At 39.4% G+C, this 18,057-nt stretch overlaps 2 protein-coding genes across 3 annotated transcripts in view; one reads left to right on the top strand and one right to left on the bottom strand.

The window, feature by feature from the left end:
* The first annotated feature begins 1,707 nt into the window (after positions 1 to 1,707).
* On the top strand, positions 1,708 to 4,077 carry LOC146347013 (cation channel sperm-associated auxiliary subunit delta-like). Its single transcript, XM_084849623.1, has one exon. It carries the CDS (start codon positions 1,708 to 1,710, stop codon positions 4,075 to 4,077), a length of 2,370 nt encoding a protein of 789 aa, XP_084705749.1.
* Positions 4,078 to 6,305: 2,228 nt separating this feature from the next.
* Positions 6,306 to 18,057, bottom strand: part of TRAPPC8 (trafficking protein particle complex subunit 8) — an 84,752-nt gene continuing 73,000 nt past the window's right edge. For both annotated transcript variants that reach the window (XM_084849619.1, XM_084849620.1), the window contains 6 exons: positions 17,072 to 17,257; positions 15,279 to 15,380; positions 13,053 to 13,100; positions 11,144 to 11,289; positions 9,038 to 9,127; positions 6,306 to 7,329 (listed from right to left, as the gene is read on the bottom strand). In XM_084849619.1, the coding sequence (XP_084705745.1) occupies positions 7,095 to 7,329; positions 9,038 to 9,127; positions 11,144 to 11,289; positions 13,053 to 13,100; positions 15,279 to 15,380; positions 17,072 to 17,257 (807 nt within the window). In that variant the 3' untranslated portion in view covers positions 6,306 to 7,094. The remainder of the gene's footprint in view (positions 7,330 to 9,037; positions 9,128 to 11,143; positions 11,290 to 13,052; positions 13,101 to 15,278; positions 15,381 to 17,071; positions 17,258 to 18,057) is intronic.

Below are 18,057 nucleotides of genomic sequence, written 5' to 3'. Positions count from 1 at the left end.
TTTTCTTAACTGTTATTTTTTTTTCTGTCATTTTGTCTAAATATTTTGGTCTCAAATAAAGATAAATAATAATGGAAGGCAAGATAGAACTGGAGTAGGATGGAAGGGTTCATCCATGCTGTCTGTAACATGTAGAGGCTGTGTTGCATCCTTGAATGTTGCCCTTCAATTTTATTTTGTTTTGTTGGAAAGCAATAGCAGCTTGCTTTCTCCTCAGTACCATATGCTGAAGTCCAACTGAGTTCAATAGCATAATTCTGGAGTCTCTAAAGCTGTAGTACTCAAAGCAAGCATTGTTTTAAAAAGGTGGGATTATATTTCACACATCATCTGGTAAACAGGGAAAGTATACTTGTTCCTTCTGCACATGCAAGAAGGGAAGGGACAAATTTGCCCTGGTGCTGCCCACCCAACTATGTTACATCCACTAGTATGGACAGAACATAGTAGGATGTACATATATATAAAAAGCTGTATCTGCTGTGTAGAAAGTTCAGTTGCAATTTGATGTGTAGCTTTGAGCAGAAGAGCAATGACTGGGTAGAACTAAGACTCCCAAGTCCAGAAACACCCTTCTGTATGTGGATGATGAACATTGGACAAGAGTCTCCAACCTTTTTAGGTCAACATTTGGAATCTTGGGAGAGTGTCATGAATGCTTTCACAAAATGATTGCCATCAGGGGATTGCCAATGCATAAAATGGCTACCATGGTGGTTGTGGCCAGTCACAAAACACTCATTTCCCAGAAGGCAAACTGGGAAGTCTCAAAGAAAATAAACCTGTCCAAGAACCTAAGTATCAGGCAGAGGTTGGGTCTGAACTCCAAAACTGAAAACCACTCTTTTGAATTCAAATACAGATGGCACTGGAGAGCAGGACTTCATCTTGCAGGGCACCAGACTACTAGTTTTAAATAAATAATCTTAAAAAATAAAATAACATTCAGGAGAGATAGGGAGCCTGGCAGGCACCAGGAGAGCTGTCCATGGGCCCATTGATGCCCACAGGCAGCACGTTGGAGACCCCCAACGTAGGAATTAAGGGCCTTGCTGGTTCACACCAAAGGACTATCTAGTCTCAGTGGCCAACCAGATGGGTCTGGGAAACTCACAAGGAGAATATGAGAGCAGTAGCTCTCTACCACTGATGTTCCCCAGCAACGTATTCAGAGGCATACTGTCTCTTATACTGGAGATAGCATATTGCCATCATGATTAGAAGCTCTTGGTAGCCTTAGCCTCCATAAATTTGTCTAACCTGGAATTTACATTTACAAGTTACATTTTGAGGAATGTAGTATTTCCTTGCTAGAAGAACTTCAGTTGTCATCAGTTATATAGGAAACAAATGACACAAACCGGAGGATGTGTTCAAACCTACAATTTCAAACAGAAGCACTTTGATTCAACAATAACAGACAACTTCTGTACCGTCTGCATTATGGCTTATAGGGTAAACCAGTTCTGTTCCTCTCTGTTATCTGTAGGTTGAGAAGAAAATTTAATACACAGCTAGTGCTGGTCAGAGTATCATATGACCATCCCTTTGGTACTCCTCCCTCTCATACTCTTAACGTAGCCAACTGCCTCTCGGAACCAGTTGCCAGAACAGTTGAGAGGAGAACTCTGAGAGAACCATAGATAACACACTGCAGTTATCCAGCCCCCATGCATTAGCTTATAAGTAACCAAAGGGAATGAGATCATGTTACTGTGGAAGTCTGCTACCTTCTTGGCCCTATTAGTTAATTTCTGGCTGTGCCCAGTTAGGGTGAATGCTGGCTCCTGGCCATGCAGTCATGAACGACTAGTTTATTCAACCCTATCTTTCCATTCAGATATAGTACCATCAGGTTTGTCCCTTACTTTCAATCATACTGACCCTATCCTACTAAAGCACCCATGTGCAAATAAATTTATTGGAGGAATTTCACCAGCCATTTACCTTGGGGAGAAGGTGTTTCTCAGTTTTGATAGATTTGAGAGTAGCCTACTGCCAGTAGCCATCCCACATCAACTTACAACTTCACCTGCCATGATCAGTGCTGCCATCTTTGTGCAGACCACTCGGATCGTGCTAGCAATAAATGGATATGTCTTTCTTTATTACTATAGGACATGGAAGACATGGAAAAGGTCACTGGGGATTAAAAATCCAGTTACTGAGCTCTCAAACTATGATTGCTGCTTTGCTTCACAAGATCCTGTCTGCCGTAAAATCAGTAAGGTTGTTCTGGCATATGACACAGGCAGTTTGGCCAGTAAGAGTCAGATCTTCTACTCACAAGATGGAGGGTACACATTTACGTCTTTTCTGAGTCGGCCACATAAGGATGGCAAACTGCTTGGTGTCTACAATTTTGCTTCCTCATCAAAAATTGGAATGCTCCTCAATAGGAGTGAAGCTAATTCTACAACTTATTATTTCACATATGGCAACTTAGAATATATGAAAAATGAAACAGGCACACCCTTTGAGATAGAGATACATGACAGTGAGAAAATGCTAAGTATACATCCCCCTGGCCTGAGAGGTTTTATCATGTTATCAAGCAGGGATATATTTATGAGCTCCTCCAACAATGGACTAACAACAGAAAAGATCAAGGTACTTCCCACAGACAGCTATCCAAACACATCCCTCCCCGCACATGACCTTGGTGTATGCTTTGTGGCTGCTACCAGTACTGAGGTTGCAGTCCTCACCAAAGATCAACTTTTCTATGGAAGTCTGGATATGGCATTCAGCCAACTGGTGCATCTTGGGAAGAACAACAATACCAAGACCCCTATAACATGTCAAGCATTAATGTTTGAGAAAACTGGAACATTTAGCATAATCCGCCCTGTTCGCAGCAATGCATCTGCATATTTTCATTTTCAGAAATGCACCATCAATGTACAGGCTAGGCTCATGACTTTGCGACCACCGCTGGAGCCCTGTCCTGTAGAGATCCTTAGTGGCAATTTCCATAACAAAATGTATTATATTGATATGAAGCAGGAGCTTCATTTTAATGTCACGTTTGTGCCCAAACCTGGCACTGGGGCCCATCCATATGTAACTGTGAGCAATCCACATGTGCTGGCATTCCAGGCACAGCTTGTGCAGGATGGCTATACTTATGATGGAAACCCAAAATACAGTTTGCAAATTAAACTAATAGAGCAGCAGTTCTCAGGCATGGCTCATCAGGATTTTCAGAATAACTCTCGCTCTGGAAAGCTGTCTTCCATCACTGTGGACATCTACAACAAAGGCATATTCTGTATTGACATGCATCCATTGACAGCTCTTATTGCAGTGGACTGTCCTCCTAAGAAACATATCAGAATTGTTCAGACTACAACAGTATGCAGCAAAGGCCTGTTTGAGCAACGCCTACTGCAGAATTTCACTTATTCAATTGATCGGAATGTGTATGACCCTACGTTCCGTGGTAGAAAACATTTAGCACAGGAAGACCTTAATGTTACCTATCGTTATGACCTTTGGGGATGTCCTCTTCTCTTATACTATGACAGTCCGTGGCTTCCACTTCTTGAACTGTGGGACAATGATGAATTTGTGGAATATGTTTCTGCTGATTTTGTATTGTTTGAAATAAATGGAATGTATAATTATGATTATCTCCTGACCGAAGTAGAAGCTAATTGTATGTCACAGGCTCAGAACTGGACCATTCTAATGGACAGTGATCGTGAAGTTGACCTAAATACTACATGGACCAGATATAATTACGAGAGTTGCAAGGTGCCGAGAGGAAATGACTCTTTACCATCACCTTCAGCAAAGTATCAAGTTCTAAACAAAAATGAAAAGAATAGGATTTTATTTCCCCAGTACAATGGCATTTATGTCTTCAAAGTCATCGTTGTAGATACGATATATAGCTACTGTGAACTAACAACAGTTTTCAGTGTATATGTGCATGGTGCCATCCCAAAGTCTCACATCAATGCTGGTAAAACACTGGTTAGTTTTCTGGTTCTCATATTTGGCTCAATTCTGATGGTATATTACTTTCCTAAATTGTTGAAGGAAAATGCAAGAATGAAATCAGTTTGGTCCTAGTATTTTAATCCTATAGTGCCATGTTTTAAAAAAATTAATAGAGGTACAGATTTGGACACGTAACAACAATAAAAACATGATTTGGGTGGTGAACTAACCTGTTTGGGGATATTTTTTAAAAAATATGCGTTTCATTACTTTAATTGCTAACAGTAGCCATTTTATTTGTTTTTATGGCTTTTGAAGTATGTGCATTAAATTGTAAGTATGCATATATTGAATGGCACCATTTCATTGTCTTATTTTAAACCCTTCTATTTAGTGGTAATATGGGCATCCAACACTTTATTTTGTTATTCTAGCTATTATTGTGCATATTTTTCACATGCCAGTACCTATTATCTCAAATTGGAATTGTAGCTAGTTTTCAAATGTCCCTAAGCTAATTCTCACTTTTTTGGAGAAGTTATAAATGGCAGAAAACCATTAGTAGCTCTCTCTAAACATGCTGCAGCCATAATCCAGGCACATAAAACTCCCTGGCAGTTGTCCAAATGGTTTTATAGATACATGCTTACTCTTCAAAATATTCCCTAGGAGACAGTAGCACCCCAATCCAACTAGGATGTACACAGAGAAGCAAACTTGTACATATGTATCTGTAGCTGAGTGAGGATCTGCATACACATATAGATGCCCTGGGCACAGGTCCCTGTATGATCCAGCTGCTGGGGCTGTGCACACATATCCCTATTACAAAAGTGGATTTAGCACTAATCAGTGAAGCAGAATGGTGAGCTGATGCATATAGGAATTTAGTCTCCCATCCACCAGCTGAAAGACACTGTTGCCTATTTGGCAGGGCAATGCACACACAGTCACAACATGAAGCAAAGTGCCACAAAGTGTCAACCAGCCCTCAAGAATGTAAAAAACTAGTACAACTATTTTCTACTCACCCAGATAGCTAGAAATATTATTCTACATATGCTTCCTGCTTTCTCACTTTTCCGAAAGCAAATGCATGCTTGGGGGAAAGGTGGCACTTTTTTTCTCACTAGGGAGACTTCCCCTGTGATACAATCGAACTACCTTTAATTTGAGATGTTTTCCTTGCAGTAACAAGGACCATGACTGATTATTTCCTAATCTATGTAAATGCTATGGAATACTTCCATGTATTCTTCCTTTTCAACTTCCATCCATCTGAAGAGATCAGAATTCCTACATCATTTCAGCAGTATCTTGAACCATTGTGGGAGGACCAGCATATGGGAAACTTTGCATGGACACAGCTCCTATGTGGTGACTGGCTTAAGAGTTTCTACTGAAGTGGTTAATATTGCCCTTACTTCTCCCATCCATAGATGCCTAGCTTTTTTCCTTTAAAGAGCTCTCCAGCAGCCCCAAAGGAACACACATAAATGGGTTCAACAGTAAGCAGCAGACTTCTGCTGAAAACTATGGGGACCATCCCATATCCAAAGGAAATACCAGAGACTTCCCCCAACCTAACACCTTCCATCTCCTCACAACTCCTTTTTATCTCTTATAGGAAGGCACAACTAAACCAAGGGATTGGATGGAGCAGGAAAAACATCCTGTCAGACAGTTCCCCCATTTTTTTCATTGTGCTCAAAGGATGTTGGATTATCATTGTGTTATTAAAAGAGTTACTTATCTGAAACTGCTTCCTCCATTGTGTTTCTGTGCAACTGCATATAGAAAAGCTGACTAGTGATCATATTAAAGTGAAGGCATTAAGGACCTTTAAACAAACTCTGGATATGTACTCATCCCATGGCAGCATCAGATCTGGTCTGCGTAGCTGTGAAGCATTAAAATCCAATCAAGCAGTTTGCTGCTTTATATGTCTCCTCTACAGGCATGCCACCTCATTACAACAGTGAATAGAAGGCCAGAAGGAGGAATGCGAGTTATGTACTGCCCATGGATTATCTCTTCAATCCACTTAGCTTCTGGATAAATTTCTTTATTTTATTTATTCATAATGAATGGTCAGAGTGAGACTTGAATGGGGACTCAGTAGGTCACACTCAAGCCATTTAAATAATAGTAGCTTGTCACTGTATTAATGGCAAGTGCTATTTTGGTCTGAATGGCAGTCTAGGAAAAAGATGAGAAAAACACTCTGATCAGCATGAATGATAGCAAACAAACTTCAGTACTGCTGGTTACACCAGCACTAGCCATCAACAATTAACAGGCACAAACCTTAATTGTTTCTGTTATTTTAGAAATATTATGAAATAAATCAGTACAGGAAATATGGTGCACATTTTATTCTATTTACAGCACATTTGTTATAAATATAATACATTTCCTGAAAAGCTTAATTAACTGTAATTTATCTTTTAAACAGATCAACTGAGTTGTTATAGTTACATAATAAAGTGAATGAGTTTAAACGATAAACATTTCATGGCTGTGAAATAGTGCATTTTGTACTGAGATGAATGAGAAAATATCCAAACTGGTTTCAAAAATTTTATAATGGTAAAGTGGAGTTATATGCAATGTCCAAGGAGGATTGGCTTTCAGTACTTGTGGAAAGTCTCAACTTCACTTTTTAAAAAGTGAAAATGAAAAATGGAGTAGATTGGTATTTTAGATTTTGTTGAACTTCACAGAAACAACATAATTAACATGACTATTTGATCGCATGACCAAAAAAAAAAAAAGCCAACAAGGGCCTTCGTCCTAAATTACCTTCTAATACAGCCACAAATATTAACACATGCTGTATGGTTTTCACAGCAGTAAAGCTGCACTTTGACACGGTCAAAGGTATACAAGGATTTCCCAATTTTGTTATGATGAGTCTTAAAGTTGTATGGGTATTTCCATTTAACTTATGAAATACTTTTAAAAAAATGAACATTCGGTCCAATTTGCCTGGCATTATGAAACAGAAGTAGACAAGTAATTGTAGTATGTTGGTATTTTATCTACATATTTTTAACAGATCATATGCCAATGTTGCAGGGTCAAACAAACGTAGTAAATAACAGTACTTAGAATTATCTCTAGGGTTCTTAAAATAATCCTGCAGCAAGTCAAATGTTGTTGATGATGATCAGTGCTGGCATTGAGTTCTGTTGACTTGTTTCAAACAAAGTAACTTGGTCTGAAAGCTTGGCAAATACACGTGGGGTTCCAAGATTATACACTCCTGTATGAACGAAACAGGCCTTTAACTGCAAGCTAGACACTTCCTGGCTTTTCAACTGAAGTTTGTATTGTGTTTGCCCAAGCCAGGTAAATGAACCATGGATTTCAAGCGTTTCTGGACTGGAAAAGAAAAGGCAGACGTGTCACATGTCTTCGGCATACGCTGAACGTGTTAGTATAAACCCATGACCCAGCCAAAATGACAGTGACCCAAGAATGTCATCCAAGCATATTGGGATAAAATAAAGCCACTTATATTTACTAACTGTTTGCTCCTTTATTTCTTTGCACTACAAGGCATTTCAGTTTAACATATTTTATAGTCTGTAGTCTTTTCATGTCTTTTGCTTACAGAATTCAGTTAACAGTACTACAAAACCATGCATTTTTGAGCACATGATTTTCTTCTTTATACATTATTAGTTTTGCGAGAGCACACATTCATAATTGGCAAGTACTCAATTGTTCCGATTCAGCAAAGGTAATCTATATATGGAAACACAGTGGGCTAGTTTACATGATTGCCACAGCCGTGCCAGAAGCCATTGTGAATATTTACGCTGTAGCAGGTGGGTGCCATGGCTTATCATGACGTGCGAACCCAGCCCAGGGCGGGTTGTTGTGTGGTTAACAAACCACCCACAACCCAAAAACAGCCCTTTGCATGTCATGATAATCTGCAGTCACCACCCATAAGAATAGCTTGAATATTCACAATGGTGCTGGCACGCACCACAGCCCACCTGGCCACAACGAACCAGGTAATTTTCTTGTATGGATTACTTTTTTGCTTTTCTTGTATGGATTACTTTTTTGATTCTCTTGTATGGTTTACTTTTTTGATCTAGAACTATACTGATTAAAAAGGGCTACTGAAGGGGAGCCATAGAGGACCAAAGGTACACAGTTGCTTAAGGGGCGGCTGGGAAAGAGGGAAATTATCAAGGGAATAAATCCAGACACCATCTCCTCTAACAGAGCATCAGTGCTTTCAGAGTCAACAGAACTGATTATCAGTCCTCTCCATAAGCATTTCTGGATTGGTTCTAACAGGGAATCTTCTTTAAAACACTCCCACTCAAGTTAATGAAAATTATGAACAGCAAAACTCCAGGACAAATATTTGCTTAATTTCATTTACTACATTATTATCCTCAGGACAGCATACATGGTTCCCCACCCCTTTTATCCTAATCACTTTGTACAGTCAGTTACGTTGAAAGCTACTAACTGGACCAAAGTCACTCAAAAAGGTGGGATCTGAACCCAGGTCTCTCTAGTCTAAGTCTAACATGCCAGCTACTAGAATACTGAAGATCTTTGTTACACAACTACTTCCTTGAAAGTGGAATGCAGTATCAGCAACTTTTGGTGTTTACTTAAAAACTAGCAGTCCAATCCCGAACACGTTAACATCAATGTGATCCAAATAAGGATATTTAGGATAACAGCTTGAGGCTGCAATCCTGCACAAACTTACCTAGAATTAAGTCCCATTGAAGTCAATAGCACTTACTTCTGAGCAGACATGCACAAGACTTAATTTCATGGCTATAAACATGTGGAAGAACATTACATGAAGTGCAAATTACTAGAATGTTTGGCAAACATATTGGCACTGCTGACTTGAAATTTACATAACATCTCCTCTTAGTCTGTGACTTTTTCACTAACACCAATGAACCTTCCCAAGAGTAAGGAGTTTGTAGAGTGCAGCTACGTGTTTAAACACAGAAGGAAGCCTTCTGCTTCAAAGATACTGTTGCAAGGAGGTAAAAGTCACTTTCGTTTGCTTCATTAACAGAAAACTTCAGCATTAGAAAATTACCTTGTTGTTTTATGTCGTAGATCAATGATAACATCAACATCAGCCTGAGAGCAATTTGAAAGTAGAAGACTGACTGGAACTATACAGAGGCTGCAAAAGAGAAGTCTCATTAGCATCTTTGTCTTGATACTTCTGATATTGGAACAAATGCAGAGCATGACAATCATCTTTTGTGAGAATAATGAAAGAATTGCTATCGTTCAAGATTGCATGTGCATCTGCAAACAAGTCAAATGGCAAGAAGAAATGTACTTCCTTAAAAAATATTGATATTTTCTTACTGGGATACATACTATAAGGAATAATAATCCTATCAAGTGTTCTCCTTGGTCAATTCTATGTTCAATCTACCCGAATTCTAACTGTAAATCTAATCTGTAAACCAACTTCCACAGCGCCATTGAACAACATGGTGGGTTGGATCCAAAAATGCCTTTCCGCTCACTTTCCGTTCTTGTAGGGCAGTGGGGGGGGGGGGGGACAATGACGACTATGATCCAGTTGAGGGTTCCTGCTAGAGGAAAGGGGCAGGACAATGATTTTTGCAGATTCCCCCTTCAGCCCCCAGCACCACCTCCTATTCTGTTCTGGAGAGTCTCCTCATTTCTCTGGAGCAGCTCTCCAGGAAGCACAGGGCTGCAGCAGAAAGGAGAAAGGAGGAGCAAGAATTGCCACCCTGCCCCTACCTCCAACACCAGTGGAACTCTGCTAGGTGCAAGTTTGGATCCAACCCGCTGTCGATCCAAGGACTTACTCACACCTTATTCTTTCTTCTGTGCCTGATTTCATTACTTTTACAGTAAGCTATGCCTGGGGAGAGTTAGAGGAGTGCTTCCAATAAGTAAAATGATGGGCAGCAAGAAAGGCTACCAATTAATTAAGGAACAATGAATCTCAACATCCATAAGACCCTCCAAGTAATATCACAATTCATTAGGACAGTCAGCATGAAGCATGTACTTTAGGGCTTTTAAGGAACTGACCTACAGATCCTAAGTCTAAGACAATAATGCAATATCCTGGAAACTTAATTCCCTGCATATTTTCCAGCGAAGTGTTCTCTCTTTCCTTTCAAAGAGCGATCAGGTTAGGCCTGGTGTTATGCTACAAAAGCAAATTTTGCTTCTTGCAGAGAAGGGACTTCTCCCTCTGAATTTTCTACCTAAAATCAGCACAGGCCTAACCCTATCTAAGGGACTACCTATCTTGATATGAACCTGCTCAATTATAAAAATCAGCATGAGAGGCCTTTTTGAAGACACCCTTGCTTGCTGAGTTCCACTTGTCAGGCAGGTGGGAAACAGCTTTCCCTTGTTTCGCACCCAAACACTGGAATTCACTCCCTTTGGAGCTGTGACCAGTCCCCACACTCTCTGCATTTAGGGAAGGGGTGAAGTAACATCTTTTTAACTTGGTTACTAAAATGGTTGTTATAGTTATTATGGCTTTTAAAGGTTATTTTTTAATGTTTTATTATGTTTTTATTTTATTAAGGTTTTCTGTTCCAAACTTTCTGTAAACTGCTTTGGCTGATTTCAGAAAGGTAGTATAGAAATCCAATAAATAATCCTCAGGTAAATCACCACATATGCAAATGTAACTGCATTTGCTCACACTCATCCTTTGTTGCCTTTAGACTGAAGCTATTTCCTTGTGTCATTCACAATTCTGAATGAGGAAATGGGGCATTCTCCTCTAGTTGGCTGGGGGATGATGGTGAGGCTACTCTGCAACCGAATTTCTACTCTCCCTTCAGGACTCAAATGCAAGCTGACAACATGAAAGCTGGAAACCATGTGCTGAACTAAGGAGAATGTAGCACTATGGAGCTGAAGCTGTGTCACACTTGAAACATGCACAGAAACATACTCCCTCTCCCCCCTCCCTGGTGTCTCAACTGCAGTATTTTTTTTTTTGCTGCAGTATTTAAGAGGAATGTAAAACAGCCTTTGCTGTTTAAACATTTAGATAAATATTAAAACAAACATTTATTTTTATTCTTTGTAATGTAGTGTTGCACTGCATTGTTATTCCACTGGAAAAATATCTGTAGCACATTCGGCAGTATCTAAAACCTTTACAATTAAAACCAAGAAACACTCAAACCTTTTCCGATGAAATGCATGGTTAAAGGTTTCTGGATAATGAAGACTAGTTTTAATAAGGTTGGAAAACTGATCCAGAGATGGCTTGGTAGGTACTGATGTACTTTCTGGTCGAAAAAAATTTGAGACCCCTATCTCTGGTGACTCCTGGAACATAAAAGAGTTTAGGCAAAATCATTAGAAATCAAGATGCATTTGTCATTTAAAAACAAGAAGCACTCAGAATCCTACAACTGAGAGACAGATTTTATCCAAATAAATATATGAAAGGAAGTCTGGTTCTTTCCATGAATGAAATGCCAGACATATGAAATACAGAAGAAATGTATAACACTATAGCCTATGTGGTAAGCTTCTTTCTAGTTGTACCACTTCAGACTGCAGGTGAGGGCTTACAGGATTAAATGCTTCTCCCAATTTTAAAAAAATCCCTGAACACTTTTTATTTTCTAAATCCATATCCCGCCTTATTGCTGAAGCCTCAAGGCAGCTCAAGCACTTATAAAAATAAAAACAAAAGACTCTGAAAACTACAAAAGCAGCAGAAAAAAACAATAAAAGGAGCCCAAAAGACCAATACCATGAAAGCAAATATGATTAAAAGCTCACAATAAAAGGACAAATTTAGCAAGGTGCCTAAACAGCTAGATGGTCTCTAACTCCCAGAGGAGCACCTTTGTTAGTCTGTTGCAGCAAAATCAAAGAGTTCTGTAACACCTTAAAGACTAACACGTTTATTATGGCATATGCTTTTGTAGACTACATTCTGCTTCAGCATAGGCATTTATTTATTTATTACATTTATATCCCGCCTTTTTTCCTCCAAGGAACTCAAGGTGGTGTACATGAAGGGTTATCCTCAATTGGCAGATTTATATAGATGGAAAAAATGTATACAGTCCAGTCAAATGGCAAACTGCAGTGTTTTACAAAGCTTTTTTCTTTTTCCTTCTACACCCATGTATCTATACACCTGCCAACTGAAGATAACCATTCCTGAATCTGATGAAGTTGGACTCTGTTCCACAAAAGCTTATTTATGCCATAATAAATCCATTAGTCTTCAAGGTGGTACAGGGCAGTTTTAGATGTTTCCTACCCTTCTTCCTGACTTGCTAGTTTTCTATGTGAAGGGGATTCCATCACACAAGTCCCTACCTGCCATCTGAAGTAGTACAAACCAGATGCAGGTTTAACATCTTGGTGAGAACTAGACTAAAGATACAACCTGCATTTTATTTGTAAATTTGTCTTTCTAGCAAAATACAATGCAGTATGTTGGCACCCATGTTCTATAATGTGTGTCTATCACTATTTAATTATGTCTTCTGAAAAAAAATCAACAAGACATATGAGTGGTTAAATTTTCTCACGCACTTACATAAACGTATAGAGCCCTAGTCCCATGTCCCAAATCTTGCTTACCTCAGAATTGATATTTCCCTTCATTAAGAATACAAACTAGTAAGTCTTGAGAGAAATACCAAAGTCACTACAGATTAAATGCAAAAACAGCCTATCCCCAAGTACACTTTATCATGATAACATCACATTCTTATTACTGTAGTGTAGGGAGGCCTTTTGTACATCACTTTTTCCCCCTGTGGAGATAAACAACTATAAATAAGTTTTCCTACAAGGAGACTAACACATAAGGAGTTACTGTGTGTATTTTTTGTGTAGCAAGTACGTGGGTTTAGAAGCCAAACCTCCCAACACTCTAACTATTCAAAGGCAAGGAAGTCACAAATAGCCACTCATGGTGACACCCAACTTGTTAGGGGGCAAAAAGCTGGAAATTAGCCAAGAATTATATGAAGCCTCACTCTTACTTATATTAGTCCATTCAGACAACAGAACTGGATGGGATACAATACTACAGAAATGTTATCTCCCTTAGATTCAAGTACCTGTTCCAAGTCTTCCCAGTCAGAACTCCCAAGTATTTTTTTAAAACCCTATAAAAGCAAACAAAATGGAATGAGGGTAAGAGGCATTAGTATGTAGAACACATTCTAACACAAAAATGCTAATTAAGGTTAATTACGCATCAATCCAATTCTCACATAATGGCTAACTATGGGTTAAACAACCCATTGTTAGCTGTGGCCACACTGGAGCGAGCGAGCTGCCTCCCACCTGCTTCTGCTCTGCAAACAACCCAGAAACACCCTGTTCCTAGATTACTGTCATGATGTGCAAAGCCAACACCCTGGGTTGTTTAGGGTTAAACAACCCAGAGTTTAAACCCAATAACAAACCATGAGTTAAAACTCTGGGTTCTTTAATTGTAAACAACCCAGAGTGATGGGTTTGCACATCATGACAACAACACAGGAACACGGGGTTCCTGGATTATTTAGCAAAGCAGAAAGGGGTGAGGGGACAGGAGCCAACACTCTTGGTCACTCCCATAGAAAATCCTGGCTAGCCTTAATCATGGTTAATATGTGATGAATCATGTGCCAATGAACTGCTTGACTGTAGTTTGGGAGGAAGGGAGGTTGTTCCAGGGAGGAAGTAGTTTCCTGAGGCTGACTCATGATTTAGTATCTGTAGTTGGAAGGATGCCATAATTATGTCTGCATCAGACAAAAGAGACAAAGACAAGATGTGTAACAGGAAAAATGCATACACAACAGGCTATCTTCTCATTTTCCTCCAATGCAGCATCCCAATTCATCACAAGAACTGGAAAATGTTTCTTGAACATTTGTGGGTGACTTATCACTATCATGGGCACTGTATCACTAACAAGTCACTGATCTCTCTTGTTAGTTATCAGCAAATTACAGCAAAATCCTCAGAAGCCAGTCCCAATTTGGTCAACAGGATTAACTTCCAAGTAAGCATTCCCAAGATATAGATAGACATATTACTCTGAAGGAAGCATGAACGTCATGTCCACCTGGAAATAGTCAGGGCAAACCTCTGCATGACTACTCTGAAGTAAGCAGAACAAGCTTCTGCAGGAAGCAAGACTTAGGGTGCAATCCTATATATGTTTAGAGAGAAAAAAATCCTACAACTTCCAGCATTCCCCAGCCAGCCATGTTGGCCGGGGCATGCTGGGAACTGTAGGCCTTTTTTTCTGTCTAAACATGCATAGGATTGCACCCTTAATCACTCAGTGGCTTCCTGCCCTGGCCCTGCTCCCTCTGCCCCACAGGAAAAAGCTCTTATCTCCAATCAGCAGTTGATCAGATATATGTGCTTTCCCCTGTGTAAGCATAGAGAAAGGAATTCTTTTTCAGTGCTAAGCACATATCCCTGATCAGCTTCTGATCAGAGAGAAGAGCTTTTACCTGCGTAGTAGAGGGGGCAGGGCAAGAAGCTTCCAGGCTGAATGGGCCAGAGTTTCCCCAACCCTTCCCTAAGGTGTGGTGAATAATAACATGGGATGGGAAGTTCTTTGTGATAGTACCAAGATTATGGAACACATTCACTAAGATTATGGAACTCCCTCACCTTGCCTGCTTTTGCTGAATTTCAGGTATAAATGTATGACAATTCTTTCAGAGAGGGTTGGAGCCTAGAAAATGTTCAAATCTGTATCAGTGCTGCTGGGTTTGTTTCTTTTTTTGGCATGTTCCTTTTCTTTTAATGAGAAATTATATGTATGTATGCTTGATACTATTTTTCATCATTGTGATTTTAATGTTTGTTGATAGCCTCCTTGCAGGTTTGTAGGATGGAAAGGTGACATAGAAATATTTCATAAAGTTAAAGCCAATCAAATCAGAACTGAATGAGAATCTGGAAGCACATTTTTCATTATGAATACTATGTTTAAAATAATGGTTTCAACATGTTTATTTACTACAGTCTACGACAGACTGATTTTTCTCAGGGGTTAATAACGTTTTCAGTTTTCACCTTACAGGTCTACTACTTGTATACTTTGCACAAACAAAACTCATTTTTCATTTATGTATTTTTAGGAGAGTAGATTCATGTGGTTAATCTCTTAACATATAAACCAATAGATACAATCTTAACATATAAATGTTCTAGATTTAAGGTGGCCTAAAAGTAATTTTAAATAAAAAATAATATAAATAGCTTTATGCTGTAATGCAACATACAAATGTATACTTCTTGCTTTACTAAAAAAGGAGTGAACTCTTCCATGATACCTGCTTTTGGGGGAAAGAGAAAGCCTCCTTCCCTACTGCATGGAGTATAACATGATGCTGGCCTTCCAAGATGAGTTGCTTATTATCTTCCACAACATATGCCTGTTTGAAGACAAAATCAATCAGAACATATTGAACAGTGTTTCAAGGGAGAAGGTATTACTCTGTAACAGGGTTGTTGTTTTTCCAGATATTCACTGGTGGCTTAAGAATTTACAAAAATATGATTACCGATCTATTGTAGAATACATTATAATGTGGCATTAGTACAGTGTTGCCATTCCGAGACTATCTGATTAATTTTTAAATAAAAATGTCATTTAAAATATTTTCTCCAGAGCAAGTAGGCACCAATTAAAGTCCAAATTCCATAGAATTATTGTTATTAGCAAGGACTGAACTTACACAGGCCTTATAAGGATGGTTTCTAATTACTGTATCTGCTGCTGATGTGTATTATTTTAGTTGTCCAATTATTGTTTGAATACAGTGTTATGTCAGCTTTAATTATATTTTTATTCCTGCTGTAAGCCATATCACATTGTTGAAGAAAAACTGAGATACACATTTCTTTAAAAGAAATTATAAAACCAAATATTTAAAATTGAGAGTGGAATCAGAGTTAGCTCAAGTTATTTAGCTGTAAGGGGCAAGAGTGCTAGAGTGGAGAAGGATTTCTATGTTGCTCATATACCTGCTACTTGAGGCGCTCTTTTGGGCCTCTGGCTTATAGCTAGATGAATACTTTTTTAAATAGCATCTTCAGATATGAAGGGACAGAAGTGCTAGAAATTTTCCCAATTATTCTTTGAAAAGTACGTTGTACTTCTTGTCCAGTTTGGGGATTGAAGCTGCCTTGTTGGCCTGGTCGATCACCTTTGACAAGAGGGCAAGGTGTACATAATCCTGTTGATTCTCCTGGAGCTCTCAGTGACTTTCAAAACCACCAATGGGATAGAAACCGGATGCCCCATAATCTGGTGGGCAGATCCCAAAAGGTGGTGCTAGTGGATTAGTGTTGTAGCCCATAGGATTTATGTTCCAGGGTTCCACAGGGTTCGCTAACTCTTATCCTATTTAGCAGCTGCATGAAAACACTGGGAGAGGCTGATCAGCAATATATGGATGACACCCAACTCCATGGCTGCATTCGCGCAATCAAATTTCTGCTTAATAAGCCAAGATATGCATGAGCTTCATGCACTTGCATGTAGCAACTTTGCTCCTGTTAATTCCTCTCTTCACAAGAACAAGCCAGGAAGCTGCATAGCTTCACTGTTATATCTAAACTATGGTTAGTGGCTTCCAAACAAGCCAGAATATGAAGCTATGGTTTAAAGTGAGCTTCCATAATCTAGCTGGTTTGGAAGCGATTAAGCATAGCTTCCCAGTTAGGATATAATGGGAAGCTATGGTAAACTGCAGTGTCCTGGCTTGTTTCATCGCTTGGGCAAAAGAAGAGCAACAAAGCTGCAGAAGGCCTGTACTATGCATATCTTGGCATATTAAGCCAAGATCTGATCATGTGAACAGGGTTTATTTCTCTTTTTCATATAATCAAGATGTGGCTCTGGATATCCTGAACAGGTTCTTATACTCAGTGATGGGCTGGATATGGGCTATTAAGTATATATCATTCCAGAGGGGCAAGTGGTAGGTGATTCAGGTGACCATGGAGGTGACATTCAACCGGTCCTGAAAGGGACTGCAGTCTCTAAAGTTGAGTGTCATCCATGTTAAAATTGTCCCATTATTTCAGTTGCCTGTGGTAGTATTTATATTGTTAGACATACCTTCCAAAGTACAATAATATTCAAATCCACCTCACTACATTTCTGTATCAATCTGACAGCATTGTCAAGAGACTGTTTTGCAGGTCCTTGCGAAGTGTGCATACTTTGCTGTGTTCGAGTTCTTTTTAAATCAGAATATAAACTTCGAAAAAAGAAATCTGCACACGGACTGGTTGAACTGATTATCTATTTAAAAACAACAACAACAACACATTTTACTTGGAAAACATCCAATAAAATATTAACAATGAATATAAACTGTAATCTAGAGAGTGATGTGAATTCAGAGTTTGCCTCTTAGATGGTGCTCCCACAGATCCTGAAAGTTGTTCTTCATATCCTTCAAGTTCAAGCAAGAGTTTGGGGATTTAATGCAAGAACTTATTTTAAAAGGGAAAATGGTGCCACTCTATCCTCATTATTTTCTCCCCGACCCCAACAATTCCACTCTTTAACAATTCTTGCACTACAACTCCAAATTGCTGTTTGAATTTAGGAGCACTTAATTCTGTAGGGGCACTCAAGTGACAAAACTCCAAAAAAGAATTAGATGTGCAAAGATTGTGAGCATATTATGCGTATGTCTACAGCTGTATGTACAATACAGAAGAGGACACAAGTGTACTGGCATAATTATCAATGTTTTAAAAATACCTCTAGGCTCATTGGGTTTTCTGAGCTTAGTAGATAACTAAGGGAGCAATCCTATCTAGATAGGCAGCTGCCTCAGAACTCGGAGGTGACCACCTATCCAATGCAAGGCAGAAGAAGCACGGAGGGAATCGTTTCCTCCGCGCTTCTCCTGCCCTGCTTTTTCGGCTAGACAGCCAATTGTGGTTGACACATAGGATGTGTCATACAGGCAGTTACTATCTCCCTGCTCCGGGACGCCCCCAGCCACACCCCTTTCCAGCCGCTCCGCGCTCCTCTTGTGAGCGTGGAGGACGGGCTGTTCTGCACTGCCTCTGAGGCAGCATGGAAGTGGG

This window comes from Heloderma suspectum, chromosome 4, assembly GCF_057233095.1.
Source record: "Heloderma suspectum isolate Gila_16-S chromosome 4, 16-S_ref, whole genome shotgun sequence".
In the NCBI taxonomy this organism is placed as follows: Eukaryota; Metazoa; Chordata; class Lepidosauria; order Squamata; family Helodermatidae; genus Heloderma; species Heloderma suspectum.
Note: the sequence above shows the minus strand (reverse complement) of the source record. Positions and strands in the feature narration are given on the sequence as shown.